Here is a 19,909-nt window from a genome sequence, read left to right as displayed (position 1 = left end):
ATGGCCAGGTTCCTTCTGCTTTGAAGATTGATGCTTGTCAAATCTGTTTCATCAGAACCCGAGAAAGCAAATGTAACAGTTGAATTAATATTAAACTGACTAGCATATGATACACAGTATTTTTCCATGTGCATTCTCTCAGCTAACTGAAAACTTGTGGTCAGTGAAACAGAAGTTGAGATGGGGAAAAAAGAAGTGACCATTGCAGGCATAATACTGCATTCCATTTAAAATCACAAAGTACAAAATCAAAGCCTTAATAATCAAGGGAATGCCTACAGTTGCAATAAAATAACTGTACAGGCTGATTCAAATTCGAAAAAAAATCATCAGCAACCGTGTGGGAGGTCTCTGAGCAGTCACAGTGGGTGACACTTGGCTCCATTCTGCTCTTTGGATGCTGGTTATTGCGTTTTGTAACTGACTTGTTCTCACTGTAAAGGTTAAATATGACTTCCTATATGAAAAAGAACACATCTGCTGCTTGGAGGAGTGGAGCAGCCCCACGCACCAGAAAATCTACACCACCTTCATCCTTGTCACCCTCTTCCTGCTGCCTCTCTTGCTGCTGCTCGTCCTCTATGGTAAAATCGGTTATGAACTTTGGATCAAGAAAAGAGTGGGGGACGGCTCAGCGCTCCAAACTCTTCACGGAAGAGAAATGTTCAAAATAGCCAGGTCTGTTTATGAAAGTATTCGCCAGTGTTAAAGTTTGTTTTATTAGTGGTGCTTGAAGGGATAGTTGTCTGGGTAATTCAGTCTGAGCGTTATTGATAACTCAGTTTGAGAGCATGGGCTCACTTGAAACTGTGATGCTATGGGGTGGTGTCAAGCTCCACTGTGCTCCCCCACTGGGCCAACAATATTAGAAATATGCAGAAATCCTTGCTTCAGAGGACCTTGAGTTCTGCACAAGTACAAGGGCATATGTTTGCATCTACCCTTAGCTCTTCCCACTTGAGAAGAATGTTAAACTACTGATATGATGTGAAAATCCTTTGAAACCCCAGAATGCAACTTATTTTAAATGATTGTGATTGAGACTTTGTATTTTAACTCAAAGGCAGTGCTATCTCATTTTATTTATTAGCATCAATTTCAAGACAAATGTCATTGCTATATTTCTTGTTCCCATGACATAATCTATGAGGAATACTGTTAAGCAAACAAACAGAACCTTGCCTAGATTAAGGACCTGACAGGATTGCATGAATTCTTCAAGTATGCAGTGACCTCTAGTGACCAGTTAAGGAAACTTTCCTCTGAGTGCATGATGGAGCCTGAGACAGCTGAGCACCACCAGACCTATGGGTACCACTTTCCCAGAGAAAAGGGTTGCCAGACTGAAATGACAGATGGTGAGACTGGACTTTTGAAACAGAAAGCAACAAGCACATGTGTAAACCTGTGGAGATGTAAATCTAGTTTGGGGGAAAGAAGAAAATAAGCTTGAATTTCTGGTTGATCCTATTATAAAGTTTAGTTCCATCCTTGAGGCTTAGTGTATTTCATAAGTACTGATATTTATCTATCAGAGGTAGACTACTCTAAACACATGCTGAGTGAATGGAATTCACATCCCTGAAGAGACACTCCTAAACTTAAACCCAAAGGGCATCATTTATTAGTCACCCTATTGTGAATTAAACTTCCCCTTTCCCCAGTTTCTGCCTCTGTCCACTGGCTTACTGGGGAAATGAACGACGTATGTCTGTAGTCTAGCCGAGTCCCAGACTGAGCACTTATCACAGGGGTGTGTGAGATATGAAGACTGTAGAGATGGGGGGAAGCAGATAATCTGCCTACTAGCAGCCTCAGGAAGTTCACCAACACTTGAAAAAGTGTGGTTAAGTGAAGTAGGTTCAAACAGTAATGCATTTGATAGCACACTGACGCATTTGCTAAAGCAAATCCAACCAGTGCAATGTTTCTTTGTGGGTCTAGGAGGAAGAAGCGAGCTGTGATCATGATGGTGACAGTGGTGGCTCTCTTTGCTGTGTGCTGGGCACCTTTCCATGTCTTTCACATGATGATTGAATACAGTGAGTGCCTGTCACTCTTCTTTGTTTTCCCTTTTCTAGAGAGTTTATAGTTCATTTCCTACTAGAGTATGCATTAAATCATTGATTTCTCACTGACCGCTAATCATTAGGCTAATCAAATGTCAAATACTAAACATTGCTTTTGTGTATTAAAGAATATCAAGTCATTACATAGCAGGTGACTGCACAACTAGGATAAAGTCATTATTAGTTACGAAAGATAAAGAAAAGCTTTTCAAGCTTCTCCTACGTTGCCCCTCCTCTCCCTATGCTGTTTAGCATGGAGAAACACCTTGAGAACATTTTCTGTGTAGAATATTGGCTTTTACTTTGTGAATTTAATGGAGCTAGGAGTCCAATCCAATACCTAGATGCAGTTTTCCTTCATCTGTTTACTGGTACCAAACACGATTGTGTTTCTGGAGTGCAAGAGAACATGTGTAGGGTAACTGCTTATGTGAGGCTTGGTGTTATTGAATTGCAGGTCTATGAATCCTACATATATGCCAGGCATCAGGCAATGCACGGTGAGGGCATATTCCAAAGATGCTTTGATCCAGGTACCAGATACCACTTTCAATGTCATCATGAGAATGTTCCACATCCTTAGTCACTTACACAAGAACAAATCTTTATAAATAAGTATGGTAAAATTTTACTGTTATTTCTTGATCAAGCATTCTAAATTATTACTTTATTTCAGGTAATTTTGAAAAGGAATATGATGAAGTCACAATCAAGATGATTTTTGCCATAGTGCAAATAATTGGATTTTTCAACTCCATCTGTAATCCCATTGTCTATGCGCTTATGAATGAAAACTTCAAAAAAAATTTTGTGTCGGCAGTTTGCTATTGCATAGTAAAAGAAACCTCCTCTCTAGCATGGAGGCATGGGAGTTCAGGAGCTATGGTTATGCAGAGGAGAGCAAAGTTAGGTGACGGAGAGAATCCCATAGAGATCAAGGGAGAAGTATTTGAGGACACCAACATCAATGTCAAGTGGTGTGAACAGCCAAAGAAGAAGAAAACATCACAAGTCGCTTCTTGTTCTCTTTAGTTCTGAATTTCTGAGAACTCTGCTGTAGATGTAGACATTAATTTTAATGGCATCTTCAGAGTTAGTACCCGTCATACTGTAATTGAAAGAAGATTACGTTGAGAAAATGTTGAGAGGTTTTATATTAGAAATGCTGGCAAGCTCTTGAAAGGTGAAGACAGCAGAATCAGGAATTTAAAGTAGTCCTCAGCTGCATAATGAGTGTTAGGGTAACCTGGGCTGCGAGAGATCCTGTCTCAGGAAGCCGAATTAATAACTACCGTACTTACTAATGATTGTGACAAAATATTTTTCTGTGGAAAATACATATGAACTACAATTTTGAAAAATTACTGAGTCATTCTTGTGAATTTTAGGTGAGGTTTTTGTTTTTATTTTGCATTTATGACTGGTTTATCTATGTTTATGTCTGTGCACCATATACATACCTGGTGCCTACAAGAGACCAGAAGAGGGCATCCAATTTCCTGGCAAAGGAGTTCCAGAAGGTTGTGAGCTGTTGCTACATGGATCCAGTGAACCAAACCCAGGTTCTCTGGAAGAGCAACCATCTCTTCTGCCCTAAAGTGGAGTTTTAAAAATCTTGTATAAAAAACAATGTTCTTGTTAGTAATTTTTGTCTATGTGGTCAATGTGATATGACTTTCTATGTATTGCTAAGTTGAATGAAAACATTAGAAATGCATCTTCCTCCTAGAATGTTATTTAGTTGTTGAGCATCACACATGACTGTTGAGGTTATGTTAATTGTTTTGCAAATGAAGCCCTTACCAAAGCCAGTAAGTCTAAGAAGATGGAGAAGCAGCCAAGCATTAAGTAGCTTAGCAATATTGTACATGGGGTGGAGTTTCATACAGCCCTGAGTGACCATTTCTGTGGTCACTGACAAGTCTCTTACCATTTTTGCAGTCTTCATTTGTTCCGGTATAAACTGCAGTTGATGCATGCTCTATCCCATGAAGTCCCCATGGAAACTGGAGGAGACACAATTAGAAAAGTGTTTGGACAAACAAAGCAGTCTTGCCTTCTGAAGCACTGTTCTGCTCATGTCCCCAGCGTTCCCTCTCTTCCTGTTGGGAGTCTTGTCTTGACTCTGTCCAACTTGTCCCTCATAAATACATTTGGTTTCTCTACTCAGAAGAATAGCTTGAGGGACCTCATGTATGGACAGGATACACATACACACACACACACACACACAACATGTGGCTTAAAATACAAATATTTGTATTTTTCAACCATTTATTCACACTAGTGGGATGAACAACCTGCCCTTATATAAGTGTAATAGGTTGATGAGGGTACAAGGGTAGAACTGAATTGTGCCTGTGAAATCTTGCTGCTCCATGGCTGCCCCCAAGAGGTGGGCTGGGATACACAACAGATTCATCTACTCTGGTTTCTTCCCTCAAACCTTCTCTTGCTGGTCTTCTAACTCCCCCATGTCACAGACTCAGAGGCCACCCACCATCAGAGCATAGGAACATTTCCCTTCCAACATCTAAAACTTTCAAAGTCAGGTCATAGCCCTGTATCCGACATGTTTCTTCTGCCTCCAGTTTCCAGCCTTGAGTCCTCTTAGCTGCTAACAAAAATGCCAGGATCACTGAGGCTATTTTGTGGTTTAAGCTTTAAAACCTGAGAACCAAAAACTGAGGCTACTGTCTCCTTGGTAGACTGCCAGTGTGTCATGTAAAAGCATGCATGGAAAATATGAAGATGAAATAATGTGTGATATTGGGGAGGGGAAATGTAATATGACAGGGAAATTAGCACATCAAAGAGAGGGAGGCTGGTTTATGTGTTTGGTAATGGATTGTTTGGGTCCTATTGCGAACTGTCTGCCTGTGTGCCTAGTTATCCTGTTAGAAAGCAGCTGCTTGCTAAAAACAGCAAATACTAACATGAATTTGAAACACTAACTTTGGTTGCCTTCACTTTGCCATATCTGTACAATTTCTATTCTAAATATGACAGTGGAAAACATGTTAAGTTATCAGGTATTAGCTTCTCAATTATTGAACATTAAAAAATTCCCAAGTAGAGCAGAGCAGAGCCTAACAAACTTAGGTACTAGGAAATAGTTAATATTTAAAATTATTGCCATCCTATGAAAGTGTCTGATGCCTTAGAATACTGAGTGCTTTTTTATATGTACACCGGCCAGTATCTGAATTTCCTTCCTCAATAATCATCTATCCAACCATTAACTCCACTTATTGATTGGATTATTGGGAATGTTTAATTTGGGAAGATTATCACAGATTCTGGATATTAATGTCATTTTATCAAGTGGCAGAAAACTTACTTTAGATGCTGTGTACCCATTACTCCTACAAGTATTCCTTCAAATTTTGTTAATATATAAATTATTTCTTAATTTTCATGTTTACTTTAAATCTCTTTTAAAATACATCAATTTTCTTGTTCTGGGAGCATAATTTTAAAAAAGAAGTAGATACCTCATTTAATAGAGATTAAGAGTGAAACACAAACATTGTTTTGGCTAAAACACTGGGAATTTAACAAAACTAAATGCTCACGCTGAAACTGCAATCCTTGTTGTAAGAAAGAAAGAAAGGCATTCAGATGCAGCAAACAAATTAAAAAAACAATTGGGGCTTGTGAGAATTGGCCATGTTGTTAAGGGGGTGTTGGAGATGATGAGGAATGGGAGTCATGCATAAGGATGAAGATGCAAACAGTTCATCATATTCCATCAATTTAAAAGGCCTGAGATAGGCATGGATGTTTTTAAAGCACTAAACACCCTTAGCCAGAAGCTGGCTTATGGGATATTAAATTTCTGTGCTGTGAAATTTTTGATAGAGTGAGGATATTTCTGCCTTCTGCCATTTACTTACAATCCTGGTTCAAACTTTTTCTGAGATATTTTTTCCAATTCTCTTTTCCAGTGGCAAAAATCCACATAATACAAACATTCCATTCTTTGAAATGTTTTAAGTGTGAATCTAATAGCATTAAGCATCTTCCTGATGTGCAACCATATCCACAACCAGTTTTCATGTGTCTTCTAGCTTACAAACTGACCTTCAATGACGTCTTTAGTTTCCCTTCTCCTGTCGCAGCAGCCACCACTCTGATTCCCTCTGGATGCTTCTGACTCCTTTCCTGTCCTCAAGGAGAAGTCCTAAGGACTTGTTTAAAGAGTCAGGCTTACAAATAATATAACTGGAATTTATTTCTTTTCAGGTTGTTTTTCATTTTCCCCTTTAACACAGTTGATACAACTGTGAGAATTGTTTGGTAAAAATCTGATAGGACATAGATTATTGGAAGTCTGCATAGTGACTGGTTTATTCTTAATTTTGGCGTTTCTGACATAAATTTATAATTACACATATTTCTGATGTTTCCTCTAGGTATTTAGTATACAGTGTCAGTTTAAGAACTTTGGATAGGCATTCAAAGTCCCATAGTGTCCTTCTTTCATGTCAAATTAACTTTAAAAATTAGTAGCCTTTCTATATACAAATGATAAATGGGCCAAGAAAGACATCAGAGAAACATCACATTTTACAAAAGCCACAAATTCTATAAAATATTTTGGGGTAACTCTAACCAAACAAGTGAAAGACCTATATGACAAGCACTTTAAGTCTTTGAAGAAAGAAACTGAAGAAGATATCAGAAAACAGAAAGATCTTCCATGACCTTGGGTAGGTAGGATCAACTTAGTAAAAATAGCAATCTTACCAAAAACAATCTACAGATTCAATGTAATCCCCATCAAAATTCCAATACAATTATTCACAGACTTCGAAAGAACAACACTCAAGTTCATATTAAAAAACGAAAAAAATCCAGGATAGCTAAATCAATTCAGTACAAAAAGGAATTCCCAGAGACATCGTCATCTCTAACTTCAAGTTCTACTCTAGAGATATAGTAATAAGCAGCTTGGTATTGGCATAAAAACAGACACATGTATCAATGGAATCAAACTGAAGACCCTGACATTAATCCGGGTACCTATGAACACCTTATTTTTAACAAAGAAGCCAAAATGATACAGTGGGGAAAAAACATCTTCAACAAATAGTGCTGGCATAACTGGATGTTGACATGTAGAAGAATGCAAATAGATCCATATCTATTTCCATGTACAAAATTTAAGTTCAAGTGAATCAAAGACTTCAACAAACATCCAACCACACTGATCCTGATAGAAGAGAAAGTGGGAAATAGCTTTGAACACACTGGCACAGGAGACCGCTTCCTAAATATAACACCAATAGCACAGACACTGAGAGCCACAATTAATAAATAGAACCCCCTGAAACTGAAAAAGTATTGTAAGGCAAAGAACCTGGTAAATAAGACAAAATGGCAGCCTACAGAATGGGAAAAGTTCTTCACCAACCCCACATGTAACAGGTGGCTGATCTCCAAAATATATAAAAAACTCAAAAAACTAGATATCAAAATACAAAATAATCTTGGTTAAAAATTGGGGTACAGATCTTAATAGAGAATTCTCAACATAAGAATCTCAAATTACCAAAAGACATTTATGATATTGCTCTACATCCTTAGTCATCAGGGAAATGCAAATCAAAACAACTCTGAGATACTGTCTTACACCTGTCAGAATGGTTAACATCAAAGACCCTGATGACAGCTTATTCTGGACAAGATATGGAGTAAGAGGAACACTCCTTCATTGCTGGTGGGACTGAAAACTTGTACACTTACTTTGGAAATCAGTATGGTGACTTCTCAGAAAATTTGGAAACAATCTACCTCAAGACCCAGTGATACCACACTTGGGCATATACCCAAAGAATGTTCATACCACAAGGATATTTGCTCAGCTACGTTCATAGCAGCATTATTTGCTACAGCCAGAAACTGGAAACAACCTAGATGTTTCTCAACCAAAGAATGGAAAAAGAAAATGTGGTATATTTACACACTTACTCAGTTGTAAAAAAATGACATCCTGAAACTTGAAAGCAAACATATTAAACTAGAAAAAATAATCTTGAATGAGGTAACCAATACACAGAAAGACAAATATGGTATATACTCACTTATAAGTGGATATTAGATGTAAAGCAAAGGATAACCAGGCTACAATTTACAGCTCCAGAGAAGCTAGGTAATAAGAAGGTCCCTAAGAGAGACGTAGATCATAGATGAGATCTCCAGGGTAAACTGGGGGCAGGGGGTACAGTGGAGGAGATGGGGGATGAGAACCTGAGGGAACAGGATGGTTCTGTTTGGGGAGGGATGAAGGGGGAGAGGGAGAGCAGTGAAAGAGAGGTCTTGATAGAGAAAGCCATTATGGGATTAGGGAGAAACCTGGGGCTAGAGAAATTCACAGGAATCCACAAGCATGACCCTAGCTAAGACTCCTAGCAATAGTGAAGAAGGTGCCTGAACTGGCCTTCTCCTATAATCAGATTGGTGACTACCCTAATTGTCATCATAGAACCTCCATCCAGTAACTGATGGCAGAAAGGGCAGAGAGCCACAGCTAAGCACTGGCCAGAATGCCAAGAGTACAAAGAGAGGGAGGAGAGATTACATGACAAATGTGTATCAAGATCATAACTGGGAAACTCACAGAGACTCTGGCCCAAGCTGGTGGGACCTCAAAGACTCTGGACCAACAGTTGGGGTGCCTGCATGACACCAAACTAAGCCCTCTGCATGTGGGTGACAATTGTGTGCCTTGGTCTGTATGTGGGGCCCCTGGCAGTGGAACCAGGATCTATTGCCAGTGTATGAGCTTGATTTTAGAGCCCGTTCCCCATGGTAGGATATTTTGCTCAGCCTTAATGTAGGGAGGAGGGGTTTGGTCCTGTCTCAATGCCATGTGACAGACTTTGTTGACTCCCAATGGGAGGCCTTAACCTTTCTGGGGAATGGATAGGGGGAAGATGAGGAAAGGAAGGAGGAAATGTGGTTGGTATGCAAAATGAATTAAAAATTTTAAATAAAGCCGGGCGGTGGTGGCGCAAGCCTTTAATTCCAGCACTCGGGAGGCAGAGGCAGGCGGATCTCTGGGAGTTCGAGGCCAGCCTGGTCTACAAGAGCTAGTTCCGGTACAGGCACCAAAAGCTACAGAGAAACCCTGTCTTGAAAAACCAAAAAAAAAAAAAAAAAAAAATTTAAATAAAAAAATAATAAAGAAGTGTTGTAGGAGGGTGCTTGTTCCTTCCCTGGCCACCCAGACTCTTGAAGGAAACACACAGAAACTGTATTAATTAAATCACTTCTTGACCAATCACTATAGCATATTGCTAGCAAGCTCTTACATATTAAATTAACCCATTTCTATTATTTTATATTTTACCATGAGGCTCATGGCCTACTGGCAAGTTTCCAGCTAACAGCAATATGGTGTCTCCCTGACTCTGTCTTCTTTCGCCCTGCATTCAGTTTAGTTTTTCCTGCCTAACTCTATTCTGCTAAGCCACTGGCCAAAACAGCTTCTTTATTCATTAATTAAATAAAAGCAACACTGTGAAGCTGCTTTGACCAGTAGCTTAGCAGAATAGAGCTAGGAAGTGAAAACAAAACTGAATGCTGGGAGAAAGAAGGCAGAGTCAGGGAGATGCCATGTAGTCCTGCAGGAAACAGTCTCTGGAACTTTACCAGGTAAATCACAGCCTCATGGCAACACACAAATTAATGGGGATGGGTTAATTTAAGATATGAGTTAGCCAGAAATACGCTTAAGCTATTGGCCAAACAGTATTGCAAATAATATGAATTTTGTGTGATTGTTTCGGAGCTGAGCAGCCGGGAACAAACAAGTGGGCTCTTACTACAAAGAAGTAAAAAAAGATTAGGTAAATGTGGAATCATGCTTATGCGTCAAATTAACCTTAAAATATACTGAATGAGAGGATACAAATTCAAAGAAACAAATAATACAGAATGTCTCTTTTTCCCATTCCTACCCTCCCTCTCTCCCTCCCACCCACTCTCCATTCCCATCTAATTTTCATACTGGGACTCAAATACAGGGCCTCACACCTGGTAGGAAAATGCTGTACCACTTAGCTATATTCCAGGGCTGGTATGACTCTTCTGACATACGGTCCCTAGAATGCACCATGTTGACAAGGGCTGAAAACAAAAGAGGAGTTGCAGGAATCAAGGTGCTACACTTTCCAGGATTAAAATTATGGAGATGGATAGTAATGATCCATCTTAATAATTATGTACTTAATAATGTGCATGCAGTTGATACAATTTAACAAATATGTATATAAGATACATATTTTGTCATTGACAACACTTGATAAAGAAGCAAAAAATAAGTTACTTCAATAGCAAAGGAAATTCTTAATGTTTACGATCTGTCATTAACTTATACCCAAGATATCTTCAATGACAATGAGCAGACATGATATATAAAAACTCATTTTAGGATAGTTTAGGATATGTTTTGCTCATGGATTCCTGAAGATACTCTGTGTTGATTCTGACACAAGCAATGGTGGTGAAGCTGCCACAGCAGTAGCACAAATGAAGACACCACACTGACCACAGCAATTGGTTATTCAGTACCAAAGGTCAGCTGTGAAACATACATGACTGCCTATATAGATGAGCAGGGAGCACTAGGAATGCATATGCATGCACATATCCACTGATGCATATAACAACAATTAGTGAGGAAAGAGGCCATGGATTTGAAAGAAAGTCAGTACACATTCTGAAAACTGTTATAGCTGGATTTCTGCAGAACTGTTTTAGATATACTTTCAGTTAGTTCCACAGAATATTAATAAGTGTCTTTAAGTACCATGGCATGATTGTATTTGAAAGATGAGTTTTACTATTCAGACTTAGGTATTTGGCAGATTAGTTTCTTTGAAACTAGAAAAAGTTAGCTTATCTCATCAAGGAAAACAATTGTTTCCAGTGTTTAGAAAAAATAGATTGGCAATATATGTAGGTACACATACACACCACACACAGACAAAGACACACACAGACACACACACACAGACACACACACACTAAAGGATAACCACTTTCCAGTGTTACCCCACCTTTTTGGTAAGAATTGCAGTACTATTAACAAATGAGAGTTTAGCATTATCTGAAAAACTGGTAACAAATTTAGGAGATGTATACCACCCTTAAACCAGTGTTCTCAACAAGATTAAATCAACATATTTTTAAATCATGCACAGATAAAATCTGTTCAAAATGGTGAACTCCAGGTAGATTTTGAAAATTGGGATGTCAAGACTTTTTTGATATAATTTCAGAATCTGTTTTTAGAATAACCACCAAGAAACTACCACTTGGTCACATGTTTTATATGCAGCATCAAAAAAAATATTCAGAAAGGGCAGTTAAAACACCTGTTTTTCCAAATCCTATTCATGAGAGCTACGCTTTCTTCTTGTGAGTCAAGAAAAAAATCATTAATGGGGTTTCCTAAGAGTCTGACTCTTCAAAAATAACCCTCTCAAGGTTCAATTAAGGACACCAAAATAAGCTAAAGGACCTAAAATCTGAGGGTTAAGAAGTCTACTCACAGCAGGTTCTTTCTTACCATGTCTCCTTTTTCTTCTCCTTATTCTCTATTCCCATTGTTTTTTCTTGTTCTATCTGTTACAAACATTCCCAGACATATATACCCATATAACCAGCAATTCCCCAGCTCTAGCAGGTTCCAGGGCTGGAATTCTTTTGCACCAATAACATCAGATAAGAGTTTTTACAAACACAGATCTGTGGCTCTCAGCTCAAAAGTGCGTATCCAATGAACTTCTTAATGGAGAAAGTTAGTTAAGAAAGGAATTAAATCATCAGGAAATTCTAGAGTGGAAGGTTAGTATGCTATGTCATATTTTTAGGTGGTTAGAAAGAGTTAAAAAGGTTTATTTTTAGTAAAATTATGAATAGGGCATGGATTGTTTAAATCAGTGTGCTGCTTCTTTTCTCCCAGCACGCATAGAAGATTCCAGATAACCAGATAACCTGTGTAAACAGTCAGGGGTAAGCTAATGGCTCCTGATCTGATAGGCACAATTCAGACACTGCAATTTCTATGGGCCTAGGTCTGTAGTTTTGCCCTAGGTGGTAGAAACAAAGAAGAGACTCAGATCTTTAAATTATCAGTTCTGGGGTATGTTGTTTATCAGCTATTCTGAGCGTGGTGTTGTAGGTTTTTCTCTGATTGTAGCTAATTATTTCTTCCACTGTCCTTGAGAGTAAAATACAAGCAGTAAATTTCTTGAATTAAAATCATCAGTGAGGTGAAAGTGAGTGTAGGAGTTAAGAATCTTTTAAGTGAGGTAAACCAGAGCAGCAGCTATGTCATTGGAGATCTGTGAATATCTTTAAAAAAATGCTCTTTCCTAAACCCTAAACACTGACCAAATGCTTGATGATAAAGATACTTGGAGGAAGGCAGATCTCTGCTTTTTCCTACGAGAAAGGAACAAAGACCTGTCAGTGGGAAACTTTTCATATACAGCACAAAGGCATAAGAAACAGTTCTGAACTGTGGAAATCAATTCCCAAATGTGTAACAGAAGGGCAGTCAGCTACAGTAAAAATCTACACCATAAGACAGCCTCTTTATTCACAAAGCAATAATGCCAAGATTTCCTCAAATTGAGATTTAACCTTTACCAAGGCTTTTAGCTCTGACAAACTGCGTGTGAAAGATGGCTGAGCAATTACTGTATCATATCCTGGCTTGTAGCAGACCATAAAGCAACTGTCTGTGCATCAGCTTAGAAATGAAAATCCAGTTGTCCTCTACTGAGTCTATTGTAGAAACTTCTGACAGTGTAAAACAATACCTGTCTTCTTTTTTTTTAAAATTAATTTATTTATTTATTAAAGATTTCTGCCTCCTCCCAGCCACCGCCTCCCATTTCCCTCCCCCTCCCCCGATTAAGTCCCCCTACCTCGTCAGCCCAAAGAGCAATCAGGGTTCCCTGCCCTGTGGGAAGTCCAAGGACCACCCACCTCCATCCAGGTCTAGTAAGGTGAGCATCCAAACTGCCTAGGCTCCCACAAAGCCAGTACGTGCAGTGGGATCACAAACCCATTACCGTTGTTCTTGAGTTCTCAGTAGTCCTCATTGTCCATTATGTTCAGAGAGTCCGGTTTTATCCCATGCTTTTTCAGACCCAGGCTAGCTGGCCTTGGTGAGTTCCCAATAGAACATCCCCATTGTCTCAGTGTGTGGGTGCACCCCTCGCGGCCCTGAGTTCCTTGCTCGTACTCTCTCTCCTTCTGCTCCTGATTTGGACCTTGAGATTTCAGTCTGGTGCTCCAATGTGGATCTCTACCTCTGTCTCCTTTCATCGCATGATGGAGGTTAATATTCAGGAGGATGCCTATATGTTTTTCTTTGGGTTCACCTTCTTATTTAGCTTCTCTAGGATCAAGAATTATAGGCTCAATGTCCTTTTTTATGGCTAGAAACCAAATATGAGTGAGTACATCCCATGTTCCTCTTTTTGGGTCTGGCTTACCTCACTCAGGATAGTGTTTTCTACTTCGGTCCATTTGCATGCAAAATTCAGGAAGTCATTGTTTTTTACTGCTGAGTAGTACTCTAATATGTATATATTCCATACTTTCTTCATCCATTCTTCCATTGAAGGGCATATAAGTTGTTTCCAGGTTCTGGCTATTACAAACAATGCTGCTATGAACATAGTTGAGCATATACTTTTGTTGTATGATAGGTCATTACTTGAGTATATTCCCAAGAGTGGTATTGCTGGGTCCAGGGGTAGGTTGATTCCGACTTTTCTGAGAAACCGCCACACTGCTTTCCAAAGTGGTTGCACAAGTTTGCATTCCCACCAGCAATGGATGAGTGTACCCCTTTCTCCACAACCTCTCCAGCAAAGGCTATCATTGGTGTTTTTGATTTTAGCCATTCTGACAGGTGTAAGGTGGTATCTTAAAGTTGTCTTGATTTGCATTTTCCTGATCGCTAAGGAAGTTGAGCATGACCATAAATGTCTTTTGGCCATTTGAACTTCTTCTGTTGAGAATTCTCTGTTCAGCTCAGTGCCACATTTTTTAATTGGGTTGATTAGCCTTTTACGGTCTAGTTTCTTGAGTTCTTTATATATTTTGGAGATCAGACCTTTGTCAGTTGCAGGGCTGGTGAAGATCTTCTCCCAGTCAGTGGGTTGCCTTTTTGTCTTAGTGACAGTGTCCTTTGCTTTACAGACGTTTCTCAGTCTCAAGAGGTCCCATTTATTCAATGATGCACTTAATGTCTGTGCTGCTGGGGTTTCACGTAGGAAGTGGTCTCCTGTGCACATGTGTTGTAGAGTACTTCCCACTTTCTCTTCTATCAGGTTCAGTGTGTTCAGAGTGATATTGAGGTCTTTAATCCATTTGAACTTGATTTTTGTGCATGGTGATAGATATGGATCTATTTTCATTCTTCTACAGATTGACATCCAGTTTTGCCAGCACAATTTGTTGAAGATGCTCTCTTTTTTCCATTGTATACTTTTAGCTCCTTTATCAAAAATCAGGTGTTCATAGGTTTGTGGGTTAAAGTCAGGGTTTTCTATTCAATTCAATTGTTCGACTTCTCTGTTTTTATGCCAATACCAAACTGTTTTCAATATTGTAGCTCTGTGATAGAGTTTGAAGTCAGGGATGGTAATGCCCCCAGACAATCTTTTATTGTATAAGATTGTTTTGGCTATCCTGGGTTTTTTGTTTTTCCATATAAAGTTGATTATTGTCTTTTCCAGATCTGTGAAGAATTTTGATGGGATTTTGATGGGGATTGTGTTGAATCTATAGATTGCTTTTGGTAGAATTGCCATTTTTACACTGTTGATCCTCCCAATTCACGAGCAAGGGAGATCCTTCCATTTTCTAGTGTCCTCTTCGATTTCTTTCTTCAACGACTTAAAGTTCTTGTTAAATAGATCTTTCACTTCCTTGGTCAGAGTTATCCCAAGATATTTTATTCTATTTGTGGCTATCGTGAAAGGTGATGCTTCTCTGATTTCCCTCTCTGCTTCCTTATCCTTTGTGTATAGGAAGGCAACTGATTTTTTGGAGTTGATCTTGTATCCTGCTACATTACCAAAGGTGTTTATCAGCTGTACGAGTTCTTTGGTAGAGTTTTTTGGGTCGCTTATGTATAGTATAATATCATTTGCAGTAAAGAAGCTTAACTTCTTCTTTCCAATACGAATCCCCTTGATCCCCTTATGTTGTCTTATTGCTATTGCTGGAACTTCAAGCACTATATTGAAGAGGTATGGAAAGAGTGGACATCCTTGTCGTGTTTCTGATTTTAGTGGGATGGCTTTTTGTTTTTCTCTGTTTAATTTAATGTTAACTGTCAGCTTGCTGTAAATAGCTTTTATTATCTTTAGGTATGATCCTTGTATCCCTAACCTCTCCAAGACCTTCATCATAAAAGGGTGTTGGATTTTGTCGAATGTTTTTTCAGCATCTAATGAAATGATCATATGTTTTTTTTCTTTCAGTTTATTTATATGGTGGATTACATTGATAGATTTGCGTATGTTGAACCAGCCCTGTATCTCTGGGATGAAGCCTACTTGATCATAATGGATAATTTTTCTAATGTGTTCTTGGATTCGGTTTGCCAGTATTTTACTGAGAATTTTTGCGTTGATGTTCATGAGTGAGATAGACCTGTAATTCTCTTTCTTGGTTGAGTCTTTGTGTGGTTTTGGTATCAGAGTTACTGTAGCTTCATAAAAGGAATTTGGCAATGACTCTTCTGTTTCTATATTGTGAAATACATTAAGAAGTATAGGTATTAGCTCTTCTTGGAAGTTCTGGTAGAATTCTGCATTGAAAGCATCTGGTCCTGGGCTTTTTTTGGAAGGGAGATTTTTGATAACTATTTCTAATTCTTCGCGACTAACAGGTCTATTTAGATCGTTTACCTGGTCTTGGCTTAGCTTTGGTATATGGTACTTATCTAAAAAAATGTCCATTTCTTTTGCATTTTCCAGTTTTGTGGCATACAGGCTTTTGTAGTAAGATCTAATGATTCTCTGAATTTCCTCTGTGTCTGTGGTTGTGTCCCCCTTTTCATTTCTGATCTTATTTATTTGCGTGTTCTCTCTCTGTCATTTTATTAGCTTAGAAAGGGGTTTGTCGATCTTGTTGATTTTCTCCAAGAACCAACTTTTTTTTTCATTGATTCTTTGGACTGTTTTCTGTGTTTCTATTTTGTTGATTTCCGCCCTCAATTTGAGTATTTCTAGTCTTCTACTCCTCCTGGGTGCGTCTGCTTTTTTTTTTCTAGAGCTTTCAGGTGTGCTGTTAAGTCCCCAATGTATGCTTTCTCCGTTTTATTTAAGTGGGCACTTAGTGCTATGAACTTTCCTCTGAGCACTGATTTCATCATGTCCCATAGGTTTGAGTATGTTGTCTCTTTATTTTCAGTAAATTCAAGGAAGAATTTAATTTCTTTCTTAATTTCTTCCTTGACCCAGATGTGGTTCAGTAGTTGACTGTTCAGTTTCCATGAGTTTGTCAGCTTTCTGGGGGTAGCACTGTTGTTGCCTTCTAACTTTAATTCGTGGTGATCTGATAAAACACTGGTAGACACTGATATTTTTTTGTATCTGTGGAGGTTTCCTTTGTTTCCGAGTATGTGGTCAATTTTCGAGAAGGTTCCATGAGCTGCAGAGAAGAAGGTATATTCTTTCCTATTTGGGTAGAGTATTCTATAGATGTCTGTTAAGTCCATTTGCTTCATTACCTCCAACAGTTCTCTTAATTCTCTATTAGGTTTCTGTCTGATTGACCTGTCCATTGGTGAGAGAGGTGTGTTGAATTCTCCTACTACTAGTGTGTGTGGTTTGATGTCTGCCTTGAGTTTCAGTAATTTTTTTTTACATAAGTGGGTGCTTTTATATTAGAGGCATAGATATTCAGGATTGAGACTTCATCCTGCTGAATTGTTCCTGTTATGAGTATAAAGTGTCCATCTCGATCTCTTCTGATTGATTTTAGTTTGAAGTCAGTTTTGTTAGAAATTAGTATGGCCACCTGCTTTTTTTCTTAGGACCATTTGCTTGAAAAACCTTTTCCCAACCCTTTACTCTGAGTAGATGCCTGTCTTTGTGGTTGAGATGTGTTTCTTGTAAACAGCAGAATGTTGGATCCTGTTTTTGTATCCAATCTCTTAGCCTGTGCCTATTTATAGGTGAACTGAGACCATTAATATTAAGTGATATTAATGACCAGTGGTTGCTTACTGCGGTTATTCCTATTGTTTTTGGTAGTAGAGTTTGTGTGTCTCCCTTCTTTGAGTCATGCTGGTGAAGGGTCGCTAGATGCCTGAGTTATTGTAGGTAGTGTTGGCTATGTTGGATTCCTTGTGTTGTGATTTTCCTTCTATTACTTTCTGTAGGGCTGGATTTGTGGCTACGTATTGTTTAAATTTGTTCTTATCCTGGAATGTCTTGTTTTCTCCATTGATAGTGAATGATAGCTTAGCTGGGTATAGTAGTTTGGATTTGCAGCCATGGTTTCTTAGTTTCTGCAGTACCTCTATCCAGGACCTTCTGGTTTTCATGGTTTCCATAGAGAAGTCAGGTGTAAGTCTTATCGGTTTACCTTTATAAGTTGCTTGGCCTTTTTCCTTTGCAGCTCTTAATATTCTTTCTTTAATCTGTATATTTTGTGTTTTGATTATAATATGGCGAGGGGATTTTTTTTTGATCCAGTCGCTTTGGTGTTCTGTATGCTTCTTGAATATTCAAAGGAATATCTTTCTTTATGTTGGGAAAGTTATCTTTCGTAATTTTGTTAAAAATATTTTCTGTGCCTTTGAGCTGTGACTCTTCTCCTTCTTCTATCTCTATTATTCTTAGGTTTGGTCTTTTTATTGTGTCCCCTATTTCCTGAATGTTTTGTGATGAGAGTTTGTTGGTTTTGCTGTTTTCTTTGATCAGTGCGTTTATTTTCTCTATGTTGTCTTCAGAATCTGAGACTCTTTCTTCTATCTCTTGTATTCTATTGATTATGCTTGTTTCTGTAGTCTCTGCTCGTTGACCTAGATTTTCCATATCCAGCTGGTCGTCAGTTTGTGTTTTCTTCCTTGCTTCCATTTCAGTTTTCAATTCTTGATCTGTTTCCATTACGTGTTTGATCATTTTTTCTTGGTTTCCCAGGGTATCATTTATGTATTTACTCATTTCTTCAAACTTTTTGTTATACTCCTCATCCATTTCTATAAGGGCATTTTTTACATGTTGTTTAAGGGACTCTATTGCTTTCATAAAGTCAATGTTTTCCACTTCTTCTGTGTTAGGGTTTTCAAATCCTTCTGTTGTAAGATCATTGAGTTCTGGTGTTTTCATGTTGTTTTTCAGATTGTTGGGTGAATTCTTGCCTTGGCACCTGCCCATCTCCTCCTATGGATGCTATCTAATGTGTCTTTTTGTTTGTTTGTTTGTTTGTTTGTTTGGTTTTTTGAGACAGGGTTTCTCTGCGGTTTTGGAGCCTGTCCTGGAACTAGCTCTTGTAGACCAGGCTGGTCTCGAACTCACAGTGATCCGCCTGTCTCTGCCTCCGGAGTGTTGGGATTAAAGGCGTGTGCCACCACCATGTGTCTTTTAAAACAGGAACAGGTTTCCCTGCTGGCCAAGGGCCCTGCTTACAAAGTGCCCTCGCTCCATTTCCTGGCTCCCACCGTGGACCGAGATCTCTCTCACCACTCAGAAGGGTCTTCAATACCAGGACCAGGCTTCCCGTTCGCCAGGGACCTTGCCAACAAAAGACCTATCCCTCTGCAGGCCGGCCACCAAAACAGAGAAACTCTGCCCCAAGCTCCAGACCCAGTGCCCAAACAGGCTATACTTTGTGACCCCATGGCCCTGCAGAAGGGAGGGGGAGTGAAGGAGGGCCCTGGGCGCAAGCCTGGATGTGCCAGGGAGAGAGAGGTCGAAGCAGAGGAGGATCAGCCCTCGCAGGCTAACTGGGGCGGTGGGGGGTGGAAGGTGAGGGGGTGGGGGGTAGGGGGGTTTAGGGGGTCGGGGAATGCCCCCGCTCCATTTCTTGTGTCCCGCCGCAGGCCTAGAACACTCACCCCACTCAGGAGGGTCTTCAGGAACAGGACCAGGCTCCCCGTTCGCCCATGGACCTCGCCAATAAAAGGCCTCCCACTCTGTAGGCCAGGCCCCAAAAAACCTACTTGATTTAATTGTAGTGGTGCGATCTGCTCTCAGTGTGGGCTTCACTGCTTCACACCTGGACTGTCCCGCATCTGCTACATCTGCACGCTCCGGTGTCCGCTGCTTGCGTCTGTGCGCGCCCGTGTCCGCCGCTTGTGTTCAATACCTGTCTTCTAAAATTATTTTTGTTTTAAGAATCATTATCTTCATTTTTTTTCATTGACAACTATATACATGTCTATTGTACATTTTGGCCTTTTTATTACCCAATTACCACCTCTCACACCCATTTCACTCTCGTTGTATCTCTTCTTATCACAGTCTCCCTCTGCTTTACTTTATTTTCCTTCGCTTTGCTTGTGATCCACTGAGTTTAGTTAGTGTTGCACTCACGAGCATGGGTGGAGGGTTATTTACTGGAGTTGGACAATGTACCAGGGCCTACATCACTGAAGAAAATGGCTCCCCTACATCAGCAACCATTAAATGCCAATAGCTTCCCAAGAAGGTCCTCTTCCCCCTCCCATGATGGAATAAGCACCCACAGCTACTGTATGTTCATGACTACAATGACCATGTCAGATCCAGAAGAAAATGTCTCACATTATCCTCCCCTATCCTCAAGCTCTTATTCTCAATTCTCTAATTATC

At 39.4% G+C, this 19,909-nt stretch overlaps 1 protein-coding gene across 1 annotated transcript in view; it reads left to right on the top strand.

The window, feature by feature from the left end:
- Qrfpr (pyroglutamylated RFamide peptide receptor) overlaps positions 1-3,142 on the top strand; it is a 58,639-nt gene extending 55,497 nt beyond the window's left edge. The window contains exons 4-6 of the mRNA XM_057788137.1: positions 443-678; positions 1,945-2,042; positions 2,746-3,142. Coding sequence (XP_057644120.1) covers positions 443-678; positions 1,945-2,042; positions 2,746-3,101 — 690 coding nt within the window. The 3' untranslated portion in view covers positions 3,102-3,142. The remainder of the gene's footprint in view (positions 1-442; positions 679-1,944; positions 2,043-2,745) is intronic.
- The last annotated feature ends 16,767 nt before the right edge of the window (positions 3,143-19,909 follow it).

This window comes from Chionomys nivalis, chromosome 1, assembly GCF_950005125.1.
Source record: "Chionomys nivalis chromosome 1, mChiNiv1.1, whole genome shotgun sequence".
In the NCBI taxonomy this organism is placed as follows: domain Eukaryota; kingdom Metazoa; phylum Chordata; class Mammalia; order Rodentia; family Cricetidae; genus Chionomys; species Chionomys nivalis.
This window is presented reverse-complemented; position numbering and strand designations above follow the sequence as displayed.